We start from the raw sequence: 19,232 nt of genomic DNA on the forward strand, positions 1-19,232 counted from the left end.
TACTGAAAAAAGGATGAAGATATACAAAAACGAATAAAAATGTTTTCAGTATGTTTGAGCTATTTACAAGGTTATCAGTGCGCCAATAAACCTAACAGTAACGGTTGAATTTTGGACTGTAACTTCGACTCTTAAGAGTAAATTTTGAGGGAGATTCTCCTTGCAGGGTTGAGTCAATTTTTCACTCACGTAACGCGAAAAACTTGTCAACACTTTAGCGTCAAAGAATTCGTGAAATAACGGGAATTTCATGAATTGCACACAGCCTAGCTTAGTCTTAACCCAGCCCCACACTGGGAAGAATATTCTCCACCTTCAATTTACGTCACTAATCCGCAACGATGTTGTGAAATTAACAAGGGCAGACAAAGCTGGAGAGAGTCTGAGAAATCAAATCCACTTTGATGCAATGTAAATTGATCGATCCTAAAAAGTGATAAAAATTTATATAAAGTTTACAATTCATCTCAACAAAGCGATGTGGGGTGTGATGTCAAGAAAACGTGACTGGAAGTTTCGGGAGGCGGAAGGGCACTATTTAAATAACTCGGTTACTCTTGGTAATCTCGGATACTTTTAAAAGGTAACGATAAAAATTCATGTGGGCTTTAACGCGCACTCCGCCTTTAATGCCAGGTACAGTAGTGTCATTAACAATCTTTGGTAGAATAGTACTTAATGAGGCAAGACTTTTTGGTGCGCGTACCCTTAAACGTCCGAAATAATTTAGAAAGGCCATTTAGAGACCCTGTCTGGTTTTAGTGTTATGAGCTCAGTGGTCCATCACCATAAGAACTTATTCACGTTTGCGGAGCATGGAGAATGCCGGGATGCTGATCCACCACACGTAACCTCCAGCATTTCTGCAAGCCTCCTCGGGCCCAGTTCTTCAAAGCGCAAACCCAGGGTTAATGTTTAACCCTGGTTTCTCTATTTCTTTGTTTAAAAGCCGTTATTGGATCATTTTCAATTTTCTTTTTAGAACATCTAATTATCAAATTGTAGACAAAAAAAATTATACTGAATTTTCTTTCAAAGCTTTCAGATATAAAATCAGATTTCACAGTCACCCTTGGTTTTCTTAACCCACCTTGAACAACCGGTAATTTTCTAGTGCTACTGTGTAATCATGAGTGAAGTAAGGGACTGTCTCTATCATATTTTTACAAGAAAAGTTTGGCATGCATAGCTTATCAAGCTTATTATAATTTAGCACCACCTAGTATCACATATCTCTTTACTAAGCACGCGACAAATTACAATTTAAGAGATAACCTTAAATTCGATTTAACCCATGCCTACTGGAAAGGACACAATGACTCCTTCACTCATCGAGCCAGTATAATTTGGAACAGTCTACCTGTAAAGATCAAGTCTCTTCCTTCCTTTGCATCGTTTAAAGCAAATCTTGTAAGGCCCTCTAAATCTATTGATAAAATATCTTTTGGTTGTAGGTCTACCATTACATTTAAGAACTCTGATGATTTTATATATTTTTAGATGCTATTTTCTATTTTTATTTGTTATTGAAATTTGTAAGTTTCGTTCAGTTAAGTTAATGTGAATTTAAATTATCTAGTTAATACATTTTGTCAATACTTATTTATGCATAGCAGGTCAACATCAGCTTTCGCTGCCATATTTTTAACCTGCATTGTTAAATAAAATATGTATGTAGGTATGAGAGTACAGGGGCTTACTCAAAAACTCAAAGCAATACCATGACCACAGTACGTTCAACCGACTGACTGTACCGCTGACTGGTTGGCTGACTGGCCTATACAGAACAATACTCTAAGTTTCCGAGTAAACACAGGAATATCTACACGTCTACAAATGAAAAAACTACAAAACTTGACGTGGAATACAGTCAAATAAAACCTGTTTCCATGGATTTAATCAAATAAGGAGTCATTGGAAACTGCACTTGTGTGTACATCCGTATATCCATATGACACAGCATGATACTCCATTAACAGCAAATCACTGACAGTAAAATGCGAATATTTCAAGTAAGAAATATCTCTAAGAAGTAAAGTGTGGGATGCTTTATCTTCATGTGCAGTCTTTAGTTACTGCTGGGGATCTCTCATTTACTTCTTCCAGACTTGGATGACCGAGGTTAGGTCCTGTTTCACACTTAATTCATTCTACAAACCATTTCAGGATCCTCAGTTCATTTGAATACGACACACACAGTGTACAATAAAAATTTTCGGGAGTTTCATCGGGCAGAAACAAGTTTTGTTAATTTTTGTTCGGGAACACATCGTTGAGGTTTCTGCTTTGAAATCATTTCTTGCATAATAGAGGATATTCCAGCATTTGAACTAATCAGAATTAACATCGTTCTTCTCCTCTTGATCTTTGCTTTCCTCACCGACAGTTTTTGACCAAGTCTTCGCTTAAAAGAGTCGCTGCAACTGAAGGGGGGAGGGTAGGGTAGGAGAGAGATTAATGAAGGGGGAGGGGCGCACTAATTTAGTTTCGCTGTCAACGAACTATCATTTTTGCATTCGATAAATCTCCGTATAAAAATTCCTTTATCTTCCCTCCCCGTTCCCCATATCCAGTCAAGGGTGTGGATACGATCACGGGTGCTGTCTAAAACCAGGTGTAGATATTCTTGCTTTCTTCTTATCTGAAATTTAGAATAGGCTTTGACGACGCTACATTGAGGAGAGTGTTGGGAAAAAAGAAATGCTAGTATCCCTAAATCGAGTCGTAAGAAGCAAATTTGTTCAAAGGATTTTTCTGCGAGTTCTGTAACTTATAAGCACAAACCGCTCGAGCAGCGTTTAAAAGAAGCGTATGCTGGGACTGCAAGTATTTGGCAAATAAATCTATTATACCGACGAAATATTTCAAACCTTGAATTTTATTTACAAATGTTTTATTGCTCCTCATGAATAACAAAAATAATCCACGTAAATTGTTCAAGCTGGGTGTTTTCAAATTCAATGCCCTTCTCCAGTCTAAACTGCAACAAAACAAAAAATTTCCTCTTGTTCTATCAGTAACGTAACGAAATCATTTTCCGTGAATTATCTTGTCTTGATTCTTTTCAATTTTTAGAGAATATTATACACCACGACAACTACTCAATTCAGCGAAAGACTATTCCCGAAAGAAAAACGTTTTTAAAACTTCGGATAGCATTCGCTTCTTTTTTAGGCCCAAAGCAACTGTTCACCAGTAAATAATTGTATACTTTTACCAAATTAGCCACATCTTCATTCGGCTGGGTTTTTTTTTAACAGAGATCTGAGCCGAGTATAATGACTGTGTAGATAGCCTGTCTTTTAACCTGTAAAAACAACAAACACAACAGAACGATTAGAAATCAAAGGAGAGTAAACTGCATCAAATACCATTTGATTCTACTCCCTGAAGCGGGCGATTAAGTGTCAGTTGATGCCTGAAAGTTATTTATGAAAACAACCCACGTCATCACGTTTGATTAATAAGCAAAGAGAGAGAACACACAGGGAAATGGAGAAAAAGCCTTGAGGTTAAATCCTGAATTTACTGTCATCTCAGAGTTAAGAGGGAGATTTATGATTCTAAGTAACACGTTAAACGAAATACACTGTTATGAAACTAAGCCTAAAATTACTAACTGTGCTGTAATGAGCTGTACCTTGAGCGGGTTGAAGGCTGACATAGTGCAGCTCATGAATATGTCCCAGCACAAGTGCTTTGCTTTCGTCAACTGAACAATGTGGCGTAATCAATACATCATTACTGTGGGGTAGACTGCTGACCACACGAATGCACGTTTCATAGCAGTTTGCTGCGGCATACAGAATCACATGATCACCCCAAGCGCCATCTTGTTCCATGTGTGTTAAGTATTCAGTCCATGTTTGATGTCCATGGACAAAGTGGAACAGATCTGTTCCATCTGGCTGTAAGAAAATCAGTTTAAGAAACAAAGTTAAAGAGGATTGTTGATAGGAACTTGAGCGCGTGGAGTACGAGTCATAGAGTAACTTTTTTGAAGAATGGTACGAGACGACCTTTAATTAGCAATTTATTGTACGACAAGGAATAGCAAACACAAAAACAATAGGAAAGATCATCTTTAAGAATAACTGGAATTCTGTTTAAGGTTATCTGATGGATGACTAAGGGAGACAATTTTTAAACCAAAATATTCAAATGACTAAAATCATAAACGTCTGCTACTTCGCAAGTCACATTAAGTAACAAATGGATTTTAACTGTAACCAACAGCATTGTGCGGCTTCTTAAATAATAAAGTTATGCTGTGAACTCTGGGATAGGCTCTGGTGCTGTTGACCTGTATACACACTTAACCTTAAAAGAACATCACGTGACATACTCTGTTAGGCATACTAAAATCAACTTACTAGTTCTGGGTTACGTCTGAGGTACTGGACCAAGGTTAGTCTTAATCTGCATGGTGGGATATAGATTTTTTCAACAATATCCAGTTGTTCTGACAAGGCATAGAACATGCAATTTCCTGATTCTTGATTGTCAAATATCCTGAAGCCCTTGTCAGATGCAATATTCCTCAGCCCCAATGATAGATCTGTTCTTCTCTTGACTTGCCCGGCATCAAGTCGCATCTGCTGAAGTTTCTGGATGATTCGGTCCAGAGAACCTCGAAGATACAAAAGTTTTAATTAACCTAACTGCATGAAAAAAAACGAAACAATTCCCCACCTTTCAAGAGAAGCCACTCAGCCTTAAAAAGATAAACTGTGACTTTTCATGTGCTAACGAATATACTAATAATCAAGAGAAAAGATGCAGAGAAGAAAAATTTACGACAAGGTTCACATTCTGACATACTTGCATAACTGGAAAAAGAACCCCAGCGCCGGTTATTTAAACAAGGTTCAGCCGTTTGACAAAACCGCGTTCAAAACTATCTCAGATTTAGCTGAATCTTTTATCTGAACATTTATTTTAGTCCAGTGTCAAAAAGCCTAAGGCTAGCAGCGGAAGGTCCTTTATTTAACAACAGCCGTGTTTAAGGTTAGATCTCCCATAAATAACGGGCACCATGTATTTCCTCTGCCGCATTAATATATGAGTACTTCATTATTGTGTCAGACAACACTTCATTCTGAATAGCCGGTACATAAGCACGTTTTGATAACAGGATTTTAAATTTGGCTTCGTTTCGGAAAAAAAAAAAAAAAAACATAACCGGAGAAAGCAGAGGTACAAAAATAACACATGTCTCTTCAGTGCAAAGATTATCACACTGAAGTGCCATTTTTAAAAAGCGTAGCTGGCTTGAAGTTGAAAGAAAACTGAGGAAAGGTGAAATGTCAGATCTTCTTCAAACCTGTCTGTAACTCTTTGGGGATGTCAATTACCATGTCTTATTACTATTTTGTTACTCACTTGGAGTCAGTGATGAATCAACTGTTAGTTGTTTGGTTGACGTATCGACATCTTCGCCCTCCTGGGTTCTAAAATTTATGTCTCGTCTTTTACAACCTAAACAGATAGAAACAAACCTTTTTTCAATATCACACAATCAATAAGAGGATGAAACAACTGAATACTATTCAGGTTTAACATATTTTAAAGACGGTGTCCCAGCTTTCCATGGCGCTTCATAAGACACCGAAAGCTGAGTAGCCCCCTAAAACACTTTTTGAAGGACATTCAAAATGTTCTCACCACGAACAATGTCCCACATCTTCTCCACAAGAATGTCACATTGTTTCTCCCAGTTGAACTTCTCTTCATAGGAACTCCTCAATTGCTGAATCTCATGGAGGCGGTCTAATCTTTCCTTCTGTCGGACACCAGCAATTGCCTTTGCCCACTCCTTAGGGTCCTCAGAATCCACAACAGATGATTTGCCTGATGGTACAGTGCACAATGCTTCACCAAATCCTGAGTTGCCACTGACAAGAATGGGAAGACCAGCAGACAAAGCTTCTAATGCTGTCAGGCCGAAACCCTCAGCTCTGGAGGGCATCATGCAGAGATCAACTTCACAAAATAATTCTTTCAACCTTTTTTTACTCTTTACGAACTTCCTCACAGTCAGCTGGCTTTTATCGATTCCACTCTTTAGCAAATTTGCAGCAGCCTCATCCTGTTTACCGTCAGGTGCACCCACGAAGATGAGACAGTAAGATTTGTCTCTCAGTTCAACTATTGCTCTGGCAGAGATATCGTAGCCCTTCAGGCTGAAGTCCTCTGGATCACCACGGCCAAACGTCAGTACCTTGAACTTTTTGCTCTCCATTGGGCGTTGTTCTACGTCTGAAAATTCAACGAAAATTCCAGGAGTCAGAGCAAGGATGTCTTCGTGACTCTTGCATAAGCAGAGCTGAGCGGAGAAAGCGTCTGCTAACTTCGGTCCAACTGCTACCACAGCATCTGCCAACTTACACAACTCCACTTCAGTTCTGTTCTTCTCTTCACCTTTACAAATGGCCATAGGATAGTTTTTGTGCATTCCAAGTTCTTCAGGTGCAGTATGCACTACCTGTATCCATTTGCACTGGTGCGATTCTCTAATAAATTGAGCTTGTTTACCAAGCTTTGCTCCATGACCCAGTACTATGTCAATAGCCAGATCTCTTGGTGGGGCACTCAGCCAGTCAAGGGGGTCGGCATAACCCGGGCGTCTTTGTGCCTCTATCAAGGATACATCGTCACTCGTTGCCATTCTCCTCTCTTCTTCAGAACAGGCAAACTGTGGAACAAGGAGAGTGACGTCCACATGCGGATTTTTGGCCAACAGAATGGCAAGCTGTCTGTTTATGGTGGACAAGCCTCCCATTGATGAACTCCACTCACTGCCCAGGAGAGTCACCTTCAATACCGTGTCAGACTTCATTGGCTTAATTTCATTTGCTTCATCGAGTGATCTTGGAGCCACATTTGAAGATAAACCCTGAAGAAAAATACGTCATTTAGGATTAAAACGATTACAGAACATAACATATTATGTGTGTTACGATATAAATATATGTTGATCAATACTTAACCAAAGGAAAACAGAAAAGTATAAACTTCAAAAATAATTTCATCGTGATAGAGATTCTCTTAATAATATTTGAAATTGGATATAAATTATGAGGGCTACCTTTCTCAACAATAAACATTTGATTCTCAGATCAAGTAAAATGGAGGAGAGAACTTCCAAAGATGAATCAGAGGCTAGAAATCTGTACTTGAAAAATCTTTTTCATCAATCATACCTGCCTTCTCCTTTTCAAGAACCATTTCTCCAATCCACAGGGAGGAAGTATTTTATCATCGATATTTCTTTTACATATTTCCGCTCGGCCTTCATTTGCATCAATGAGGTGGAAGCAGTCCTCGTGGGTGCACGTGGTTTTCACATGGTCTGAGCATGCACGACTTGGTTCTTCTGTCCCTTGATGGCAGTAAGGACATGCAACACACAGCCTATACTGTAGTCCCCTCAGGTAAGGCATCTCTTGTGACAAATTATGAAAGGTGTCTTCAAGAAATTCACGAACGACACTTGCTAGTTCGGCGGAGTTCTGTCCTACAACCTGATCACTCTGTGTTCTTTGTCTCAAGATTACCTTCAGAAATCCTGTTTTGCATATAAGGACAAAATCATGAATATCTTTGCCAATGATGAACCATGCTCCATTTTGGTACAGGGTAGGTTGATGCGTGGGCCATGTCTTTGAACACCAACGAATGGATCGTGAGACAAGCTGTAAGAAGAGACCATGAGGAACGAAGCCATGGACGAACAGGAGATACAATGGACAGGGATCTGCTGACGACGGTTTCATCTTACAGAGTTTATCAGGTGATGACTTCAGCTGAGCTGGTACAAAGTACTTTACGTCAGTTGGGGAAACTGAGAACTTAGCAATCAAACCAAATCGCTCCATCATGTCTAAGATGTCTTCTTTGATGATTCCTTGTCCAATAAAGCTGGAGAACACATGATCAACATGTTCCATGCTGAGGATGCCACTTCCTTCAAGTTCCCGCCAGTACTTAGCATTCAGGGGATTCTATAAAATGTATAAAAATTCAGCAATTCTGGATAAGGGAAGGCTACGTAATATTCCTTTTGAACGTTTCCCACATACATGTAAAACAACTAAAAAAAAAGTTTATTTCCATCAATGTACTGAAATGGTCGGATATTAAACCTGGGCAAATTTGTATCTTGGGTTACTCAGAGGTGAATACGCCCACTGGCACACGCAAAACGAACTATTCAATTGTGTGAATACAATTATTGTGAGCAGTAGCAAGTTGATGCAAGTCTCTAATTGTAAATAAAAAGAATAAATCTATATATGACCTGACAAGCTGCAAAAAGTAGGTGAAATAGTATGGGGTCAACAAATCATACGATTATAACAATAAACAATAAAAAGACACATGTTCACAGTTTAACGAGTCACAGTTTTTGCATTAGTTACTTCTTTCTTCGAAAAAACAATAATTGTTCAATAATTTAGAACAACAGTTTCCTGTTGTTCTAAATTATTGAACACCATTTTCCAAGTAAGCTTGCTTTTCTATAATGAAATTTATTTTCTACCTGTTTATTGAAAGGTGGTATGGTTATCAGCTGCTTGAACAGATCAATCAACCACTGAGCCTTCAGTACAACTGTACTGCGGTGCTTGATTATCATCCCCAGGCCATGGTAAAAACTGATCATGGAGTCAAACTCTTTTGCATTTTCCATGAAACAATCTTTTCTTGCATAGTGCTCAAGTTGTTGCAGATTTCTGTGATAAATCTGTTTGGCCACCAAAGCTTCAATCACCTTTTCAAACAAAAACCACCTAAAGGGCAACAGACTACTTAGAATGTATTATGGCATAAAATTAGGTATTGATTTCAGTCAGTCGTGTATGTATTTGTAGTCTTCTAGTGTACATTGATATTTGGCCTTATTAAACCTTCAACTTTCAGGAATAATCAACATGGTTATTTTTTTTTTGCCACAAGTCAAACAACCCTGCCTAACGTCAAGAGTCAGAGGTTTTTTTGAATAATTATAATTATAATTATAATTTGAATAATTATAATTTCTTTAAATAATTATAATCGGCCTATTCAGCATAACTGAACATGCATGAAAATAATCAATTACATCTTCTAATCTTTTATAATCATAAAATTGTCTTCTTGTCAAGAGTTGGAGTTTTTTTTCCTGTACTGAAATGACTGCTGTGTATTTGCACAATCTGATGTTTTAAGAATTTTGATGAACTCTAAAGTACTGGAGGTGAGATATTTTTGCATTGATATACAAATTTTATGCATAGTCAGTTATGCTGAATATGCCAGTTACATTCAAAGAAATTTCATTGCTGTACATTTTCAATAAATTATTGATCCTGAAGTGCTTGAACTGGAGTTATTCCAAATAAATTGTGTTTTTATTTACCTGACTGGTATTTTCTCACCCATATAAGGCTCCTGCCACAACACCTCCAGGATTGTGTTCTGTAATTCATTTATACCATCTACTTTTCCTTCTCGCCCTGCAGGATATATTTAGAAAAGGAATTCAGACCATTAAGCAACACAGAAACATGTGCTTAGAATGACCACAATTTGTATTTTAATTGTACGATTGCAGAGATTTTACAGCTGACAACATAGCTAAGATGATTAAATCTTCAAATCCCAATATTTTAAGCCTCTGTTCCTTACTCCAAACTCTGAAATTAATGGATCTGTCAGCAAACAATTATAGGACCCAGTATGGTGCCACCAGTATATAAAGTAGCTGAAAACTAAGAAGAGTGCAACTAATGAAAGAAAAAAAAACCTAACTTGCTTTCTTGCTTTCACTACAAGCCTTAACTCTGCCAGTCTTTTAAAATTTTAGTGAAACACAACACAACCACTGAATGTGAGTCAGATAATATGAATGCTTGCCAACCAAATTGTAAACTAACTGTTTTTAAGACTGGTGCATGTCAGACAAGTACGTGTGCAGCACCCAATGGCTACCCAAGCCAGTAGGATGGACTAAGGATCGCACACTTTGATCCCACACATCGAAAAAAGTGTGTGGAGCAGACTTGCAAAGTTTGTAACTTTTTGTCAATATCCAGTCATGCATCTTGACCTCACACTTAGGTCAATAATGCATATATACATGCCATCATCAATTACTCATAAAAACATATAACAAAGGATACAACATAAAGGCTAATATCTCACCTGTTTCGTGCTTTTTTCTCTGCTTTCGACTCTTCCGGATAAATTTCCTAATCAAGTTTCGTCGCTGTGATTTTGTGTTGTCAATGCAGAATAGAGGCCTGACCACATGCCTCTCATATTCCATACCAGAAATTCTCTCCTTAATTTGTTTCTTTATCGCTGCAATGTCTTCAACTGGTTTGTCAGCATGTGTGCCAACAATAAACACTGGGGGACGGAGGTAGGGCAGCTTTTGTTGTGCATCATCATCTGTGTCATTGGTTGCCAGGGCAACACTATGTACTGTAGCCAACCATGACAGCAAATTCTCCATGTTTGTTTCATTGTTGGGGTTTTCCAATTTCACATCATTACTCCCTTGTCTCATGCAGGGCTCAGCTGGGGCATCCAAAGGCTTGCTGAGATTGTGCACCAATATGTATAGTGCCTGCTGTGATAGGAAGATAGGATGGCTAGCATAGTACAAGTGCTGCCCTGCAAAGTCCCACACGTCCATTGTAACATAGGGTTCCTCTGTGAATAAAGCACTTTCAGTGGGTTTCCCCTGAGCATACTCCAACCACTGATAAACATGCTCCTCAGTATCAGGAGGCCGAGAAACATCAATCATCACATCAGGCTCAGCTTGCATGTTTTCATCTTTACATTCAGTAGAATATTCATTGCCATGGTTTTCCACAATATCTCTGAAACTTTCACCCTCCTCAACCTGAATGAAGAATTAAATGAGACAAAATGTTCACTTATGTGTATATAATTATGTAATCAAAGCTTTACATTATGAACAGGCTGCTAAATGGTAAAACGTTATGATCAGCTCAGTCAAGAATAACTTGCAGGGGGCAAGTTTCCAAAAAACACTTGTGCTGCTATAGTGAGGGGGTATAACAAGATAACTTGGTTTACCAACTCAGACTATGTAAACTGGCTACTGTAAAAGTGTTCTGAAGCTGACATCTCAAGAGTCCTTAGACAGAGAGAAACTTCAATTGCAAAGATTAAGAAATTGAAGAGCAAATCCTCCCACCCTGGAGCTAGTCAACTCAGACCAAGAAATGTTTGTTGAGATTGAAGTCAATTACATTACAGAACATAGACTCACTGAAGCTCCTCCATTGAGAACTTTTATAGCCAAAATGTAACAAAAATTATGAAATACTTATATCATCAAATAATAAAAAATAATTAAAACTAAAAATTTATATATAACATAATTGGAGAAAAAATCTCAAATTTCCTTTAAGCTGAGTGAAGACATCACTGGAAAAGCAATTAAAGATTGGAAAAATCAAAAGATGCCCCTCATTTTTATGGTAAAAGTTTTGCATGTGCCTTCATTCAAGATGTTTAAATAAAAATTACTCGCAGTTCTCTTTCACCTGATGTGTAAATAAAATTATAGTTTCATCTAAACATTTGTGAAAACATCCAAAAGAAACAGACTGTTTCAGACACATTCTGACTGTAAGAAATTTAGAATTTTCATAAAGAAAAGAATTTTGAAAAATATCAAGTTTAAATCCTATTCATTCTCTTTAAAAAAAATTTTCTCAAGAGGCTAATTTGGCTGCCTTCCTCCCTCCTCTTCTCTTTGTCTTCCATTTCTCTTCTGACCTTCCCTAGGGCAAAAGAGTTATATAGACATAATTATAAAATTCTCAACACTTTACTAAACTCAGCAACCTGTTTTGACTTGAAAACATCTTCAACTTCATCTTTTAATTCCAGTTGTCCTCCATCAATTGTCTCTTCCTTTAAAAATTGAGAAATATCTGCTCCACACATTCTGCCAACCACAATCTTTGCTACATCTTTTGAACATTCCAGTAATCCTGGTTTATTCTCCCTGGTCAACTGCCAGTTCTTAACAGCTTGATCAACATCAATTTCACACTTTGAAGGATCCACTTCAATCCCCTGAGTACTCTGTTCTTTAGGGTCAAATGGAAGGCCTAAGAGACTCTTCTTCAGACTGGTTTTACCGGCGCGATCCTGACCAACCAGTATAACACGACCACGGTAAACTTGTACATATCCATCTTTTAAAGCCTCTTCATAAGCCAACTGTGCAGCTGGTCCTTGCGCTCTTTGTCTATCCACATGGTCTAATTAAAAAAGTCATCATGATTGAGCCAAAGGAAAAAGGCTAATCAGAGAAAGTTGTAATTATTATCATCAATAATAGCCCTAAAGGACAAGCAATTTCTGTTTTCATAAGTTTCAAACACAATCTGAAACAAGCCTGATAAGTCAATTTAATTATAAGTCCTTTTTGCATAAAGTTAGCAACTATTCTAGTATATACATGTAAAAATCATTGCATCGGCGAGTTTGGTAAACACATACACAATTATGACTATTAAAACTGACTCAATAAAATGAAACACTAAGAGTTTGACTAAAATGTGAGTGATTAAACCAAACAAAGGCAATAACCGATATCAAATCTGCCAAATAGTAAGGAGGCAACAAATTATTTGTTTGGAAATCAAAGAGGAAAATCACATATTCTCAAAAGGTAGTTAACAACTGATGGATTCTTAAATATTGCAAGGTCAGTATAAATAATGGTGTAATAATTATATATCCTAATTACTCCAGACTAATCTTTATGACAAAAAAAACTCTTGCAAACTCTTGCTTTACACTGTAGATGGACGAGGGGGAATGGGACCAAAAGTATAAAACGCGTTTGATTGGATGTGCTGCAATTTCACTTTCGGTAAACTTTGTTCTTTGGTGGCACTTTTGTTTTCTTTTCGTGGTGCGATAAATTTCAGTTATTCAAAGGCTTGCACGTGGCGTCGTTTTAGCCTGCTGCAGACTTGCATACATACTTAATTTATATCAATAAACTATGTCAAATAGATAACATTGCAGTGTCTTATTCACTTGTTCTTAATTAATGAACTACACTGGTACCCTATGCCACCCTTGATAGTTAGCTCCCCTATAGCCACAGTAGGGATCCACTATGGCAAGCCAATTGTAGCAATATTCAATCCTTGCTTTTCACGTGACGTCACAGATTGTGCAAATTAGTTGATCCGCCATGTTGGTGTCCCTCGAAGCGTGTTATCACTTGTAAATTAGAGGGAAATATTATGCCATTTCTAGATTCCTTAATTTGCTGATAATCTTGCGACCTCTCAATGGATTCTGAACTCAAAGATGACTCGGAAAAACTCAGCAAAGCTATACCAGTGCTTTCAGATTACGTGAAAGGGCTGGAAACTCGAGTTAAAGAGCGATATTTAGCAAAAATATCTGTTATCGGAGTCGACCCGGCCAGCATCCCAAAAGAGCAGTTTAACGGGGAATGTCTACCTCCCATAGAAGTTTCTCATTTGCTTGGATATTTGGTTCTGGAAACGAGCCATTATACGAGAAAAGAATTTAAGGCCTACAAAAGTTTGAACGCTTATAATCAAATGGTTTCGGGGTTTGTCCAATCGGTAAGAGGAAAGCTGATTCGCAATAAATATTACGTCGTGGTCAGCAAAGTTCAACATTCACAGGCTATGAACGAACCTCCTGTTGATATCTGGATCATAACCGAGACAGATGGGACGATCCTCTCCGCACATTGCCTTGGATGTAAGGCTGGCCTAAGAGAAACATGCACTCATGTCGCAAGCGTGATGTTTTATATTGAGGCATGGACTCGAATTCATGGAAAGCTGGCATGTACCAGTGTAAAATGCACATGGCTTTTGCCTACTTATGTCAGTGAAGTAAATTACGCGCCAGTGTAAGACATCGATTTCAGCTCAGCCAGGAAGCTCAAGGAAAATCTAGATGGGAATATAGATACCTTAACCCCAGACTGCAAAGCGGACTTAATTGGTGACCGATTGGCTCTATTTGTTAAGGATGATAAAGTTGAAAAATGTCGCCCCACAACAGAGGAACTGTCTGCGTTCTATGTGAAGCTAAATCAGTGTAGCATTAAGCCTGTAGCACTGAGTTTCCAGGATGATTACGGAGGCCAGTTTGTGGTAGGAAGTAGAGCTGTTCCTGTGATTACAGACTTATATGAGACTCAAAACCTCGATCTAAACTATCCTGACTTGCTGAGGAAATGCTTAGCCGTGAAACTTGAATTAACTGTGGAGAACAATGCGCTAGTAGAAAAAGACACGCGTTCTCAGGCGAAATGCTCGAGTTTTTATCGACATCGGGCAGGCAGAATTGTGATATCTATGAGTGGTGCTGCCTCAAAGTGCAACTTAGCAAAGCCTCCGCAGTCAACAATAAGAACTATTTGTTACCCATATTTGTTCAAGGTAAATACAAAGGCAATCAAGCATGGTTGCAAGTATGAAGATATTGCAATTAAAGCATATGTTGTAATGATGTCAACCAAGCATGTTAATTTTAAGGTTGAGAAGTGTGGACTTTTTATTAACTCACAGCATCCCTTCCTCCATGCCTCACGGACTTTTTGAGTTCATGTGATTGTTGTAGATTGGGCTGCGGAGAGGTCAAATGTCCAATGTCTATCCGAGACTGTGATTATGATAAGTATGCCCTTCAGAAGTCCTCTTGCTTGGAAAAGGTAGATAGCAGTTTCAAGCTCATCAGAAGCCACAACTATTACTATCAGGTACAACAACAACTGTTTACTCTCAAAGATAGGAAACACTGATTTTGTTGTTTGTGCCATTGACAATGTGAATAATAGGGGAGCAATAGTAACAAAGAGGATTCTCCCTGATAAGCAGCACCACCACACCGTCCTTCCTAGGCCAGATACCTTTTGGAGGCTATGCATCCTCCCTGAGATACTAAGATGTTGGTATACAAGGAGGTGTCATGCTCCGGATGTCAAGCCTATTGTGGATGCAATCTGCTTTTGTCGTTCACCAGCATACAATGATGTGATCACCTGCAGTAATGTGGAATGTCCCTATGCACAATTTCACACCTCCTGTTTGTCTCTTTGTGCAGCCGGAATACCAAAGTTATGGTACTGTCCACACTGTTGTCGGTTGCCCCAGTTCAAGCGAAAGAGAAAGCAGCAACCAAAACAACCTCCAGCCTGTCAAGCTGCTCTCCAACTAAATGCGATCTGTACATGTAAATCAAAGGCAGCACCTTCTGACAAGTTGTTAGAGTGTCATAACAGTGATTGCACAAATGGGAAATTTTTCCACCTCAACTGTGTTGGTTTAAAGAGAATGCCAAACAATGCCAAGACAACCTGGTGCTGCAAATTCTGTAAGAAAACTCCTTCCCCTCTTGTTCCGATTACACCTCCTACCACTTCTACTTCTTTACAAGGATTAGCCATGGCAGCTGACTCTGGGAGTGAATCCAGCAGTGACAGCGAAGCTGAAGATTCAGTAGATGATGATGTTACAGTAACCAATGTTGTTAAATGTGACATTAACAAGCAAGCTCCTCTTGCAAATCTTACAACATCTGACTACCAAATTATTTTAAACTCAACTGGCTGGCTCACTTGTGACATTGTACAAAAAGCTCAGGTACTGCTGCACGAGCAAAATCAGTTAATTAAAGGATTCCAATGCCCAACTTTAGGGCCTGTTCGTAATTTTGATGTAGTGTCTGGTGAAATTATACAGATTTTACATACAGGTTCTGCTCATTGGGTGTGTGTCAGTAATATTGGCTGCCAACTCTTTGATGCAAATTTATATGACAGTCTCTATCAAGATGTCATTTGCCAGGAAGTGGTAGATCAAACAAATGATCTTCTAGGTGGTCGTTTGAATTCATTCAATTATGCACCAGTTCAACAGCAAAATAATGGTAATGACTGTGGCATTTTTGCCATTGCTTTTGCCTGCCATCTTGCTAATGGCGGAGACCATTAGCAAGATGGCAAGATTTACCTAATCATTCTAAGCAACACATGGCAATCTGCCGTCTTTCCTTGCACTTAGGTGGCACGGAAAGCCGTAAAAATCTTGAACAAAAGCTCATCTTTCAAACTGGTAGTCTCAAACCCACAGGGATCAACAAATGCTTTTCATTCCACTAATTTATTCATGTTTTTCTCGTTGCCATGCTCCCACCAATAACGTAGCTCCATTTTCTTCCTTTAAAAGCACACACAACCCACAATTCCTCTATTCGCTCTGACGAAGGGCTAACACTCGAAACGTCAGCTTTTGTAATCATTATGGTGGCTAATTTACCATTTCAACTTTGTTGATATATCCAAATTATTTCGTTACTCCCACCGACACAGCCCCAAACAGTTTCTTTCGAAACTATCAGCCTTTATATATTACACTGTAGTTCAACTTAAATTTCAGAGTCAGCCAAGTTCTTGAAATACAGCTTTTAAAAGTATCACTAAAACTTCCAATACAGATGTCATGTATTTCTAAAGTGCTGCCAACTTTGTTTGATCATACAGTATAACTTTGACAGCATTTACTTCATATTCTTCTCAGGCTTTATTATGAAACTATTGTCAGCTACCTGTAATTATCAGTAAAAAGCAGCATAACCACTGGCAAGTCAACCATAATAGAACCAATTTAGTAAATGCACATGTCACAACATCAATGTGAAGATTCATTTCCTTTACTCACCTGGGAAAACTGAATATACTCTGTAAATCTTATCCTTCAGCTCCATAACACTTCTCATTCCTTCAACTGTAAAAAGATTCCCATACACAGACAAATCTTTGAGTTTCTTCAGCTGTTTTATAGCTGGACTCAACTCAGTCAACCGGTTGTAACTCAGCACCAGTCTCTCCAACTCCACCATCTCCCCAATAACATCAGGGATGGTGGTTAGATTGTTATATGACATGTCCAGCTCTCTGAGTTTCTTCAGATGTTTTATAGCTGGACTCAACACAGTCAACTGGTTGTAACTCAGCACCAGTCCCTCCAGCTCCACCATCTCTCCAATAACATCAGGGATGGTGGTTAGATTGTTATGTGAGATGTTCAGCACTTTGAGGTTCTTCAGATGTTTTATAGCTGGACTCAACACAGTCAACTGGTTGCCACTCAGCACCAGTCTACCCAGCTCCACCATCTCCCCAATAGCATCGGGGATAGTGGTTAGATTGTTATGTGATATGTCCAGCCATTTGAGTTTCTTCAGCTGTTTTATAGCTGGACTCAAGACAGTCAACTGGTTGAAACTCAGCTCAAGTCCCTCCAGCTCCACCATCTCCCCAATACCATCAGGGATGGTGGTTAGTTTGTTATCTCTGATGTTCAGCTCTTTGAGTTTCTTTAGCTGTGTCAAACTTGTTGGGAATACGGACAGCTGGTTTCTTCTCACAATAAGTACCGTAAGATTGTTTAGTTTTCCCATATTTTCAGGTATTGTTGTAAGTTTATTCTCTGACAGGAAAAGTTCCTCCAACTCAGTTAATTCAAACAAAGCTGCAGGCAATTCATGCAAACTGTGCCCACTGAGATATAAACTCCTTCTTCCAGAATATGTTTCCATCTTTCTTCTTAACTCTTCTTTAGAAAGAAATGCCATTTCATTCATAAGGAACTGTCAGAACAAAAATACAAGCTGTCATTAAAGGTGGGTGACTTAAAATAACTTGCTTTGGCATTATAACCATTGAACCAAAATTGGAAAAAATGAGGTTTACAATTAAACTTCTTAACCAAACTTATTTATTTCTCTTAATACAATCTTTGGAAGCCATCCACCCTTCAGTGTTCTTTTAAATGCTCTGAGTAAAGAATGCTTATTTGTAAAAGCTCTAGTTATTTATTTTTATGTCAGACATTTTGACTCAAGTCTCATGGTATAATTTTTCTGTGTTCATAAGCGACGGGCTTGAGTTATACATGTTACGTAACAAAACGGCTATTATAAACAAGAAAACTGTTTGAATTCTAATACAGAGTTCTCCTCGCTACTTTTACAAGAACATACAAACTACTTTTACTGTAAACATGCATGAATATCCAACAGGAAAGAAATCATTAATGCAAATCTATGACTTCTTTGGTTATGTTTTGATGTGATAACCTTAAACAGTTGTAGTATAAATTAACCAAAACATAACAGATTCAGACCAAGTAGCAATTTTCAGACTGTTACTTGATTTCATCTTCTTTAGGTAATATTTTTATTTCGAATTGACATAGCAAATTAATCAGATGTTCCTGGTCCTTTAATAGAAACTGACTCGAGTCATTCTCTAACATAATTCACTGTTTGGATTACAAAAAAATCAGAATAGCAGCTTTTTTTCTTTTTGTATTGAGTTTGTCACCCAGTTTGATGCTTTTGGGACCACAATTTTCAATTCAAAACAGGTCTTTCATGAAATCTAAATCACCAACAGTTTCTCAACACATCATGTATCAAGATTATGTTGTTCATGCAATAAACAAAACTACAAAGAGTAAGGAAAACTAGTAATTTTTTGTATAAGCTTAAAGCATAACAATAATATAATGTGAAATGTGAAAGTAGATATCTATGAACTGATGATAGTGATTAAGAACACATTTAGAACATGCAGTCACCTCTCCCATAGAAGAATGAATGGGGTAAGTTTCTAAAGAAACTGTGGTGCTACGTCCTCACACTGACAAAGGACTAATGCTCAAACATCAGCTTTTTAATTGTTTACAGTGGCCAAGTTACAATTTCAACTTAATTGATAAAACCAATTCTACCGTAAAAGGACACCCTTGAGATTGGTACAAGTGTCTGTTATTAGAGCTATCCATCTACAATAATTATTCCTGCATGCTGGTGGACACCAAAGAAAAATAGGAATGGATGGCCACCAGTGGGAGAACAAGAAGGCAAGACTGGAGCATGATGGACAGGGTCTGCAAAATCTGCAAGCCAGCAAGCCATGCAAGCCAAAGTGCAAGCCTTGAGAGCCACAGAGCGAGCCATACTAGTCAGGCGAGCCATTTTTGCAAGTATTTTTTTTCTTTGATTGGTCCAGGATCTGGGTGGTCATCAATCATGACTATCACTCAACTATCGCTATAAATAACCTGCCTGCCATTGTTCAAAAATTGTTTTTTATAAATAAACTGGTTTCTTTTTTCAGAACTACTTGCAGCAGT

General features: G+C 38.2%; 1 protein-coding gene and 1 pseudogene across 1 annotated transcript in view; one reads left to right on the forward strand and one right to left on the reverse strand.

Moving 5' to 3' along the window:
* Positions 1 to 2,860: 2,860 nt before the first annotated feature.
* Positions 2,861 to 19,232, reverse strand: part of LOC111346958 (uncharacterized) — a 34,522-nt gene continuing 18,150 nt past the window's right edge. Inside the window, exons 2-12 of the mRNA XM_088750455.1 lie at positions 16,752 to 17,682; positions 11,869 to 12,290; positions 10,186 to 10,894; positions 9,401 to 9,497; positions 8,543 to 8,792; positions 7,203 to 8,003; positions 5,665 to 6,895; positions 5,383 to 5,478; positions 4,374 to 4,630; positions 3,641 to 3,908; positions 2,861 to 3,307 (exon numbers count right to left, since the gene is read on the reverse strand). Of these exons, the coding sequence (XP_088606581.1) occupies positions 3,303 to 3,307; positions 3,641 to 3,908; positions 4,374 to 4,630; positions 5,383 to 5,478; positions 5,665 to 6,895; positions 7,203 to 8,003; positions 8,543 to 8,792; positions 9,401 to 9,497; positions 10,186 to 10,894; positions 11,869 to 12,290; positions 16,752 to 17,676 (5,061 nt within the window). The 5' untranslated portion in view covers positions 17,677 to 17,682 and the 3' untranslated portion in view covers positions 2,861 to 3,302. The remainder of the gene's footprint in view (positions 3,308 to 3,640; positions 3,909 to 4,373; positions 4,631 to 5,382; positions 5,479 to 5,664; positions 6,896 to 7,202; positions 8,004 to 8,542; positions 8,793 to 9,400; positions 9,498 to 10,185; positions 10,895 to 11,868; positions 12,291 to 16,751; positions 17,683 to 19,232) is intronic.
* On the forward strand, positions 13,335 to 16,088 carry LOC148740279 (uncharacterized; annotated as a pseudogene).

This window comes from Stylophora pistillata, chromosome 2 (genome assembly GCF_964205215.1).
Source record: "Stylophora pistillata chromosome 2, jaStyPist1.2, whole genome shotgun sequence".
In the NCBI taxonomy this organism is placed as follows: Eukaryota; Metazoa; Cnidaria; class Anthozoa; order Scleractinia; family Pocilloporidae; genus Stylophora; species Stylophora pistillata.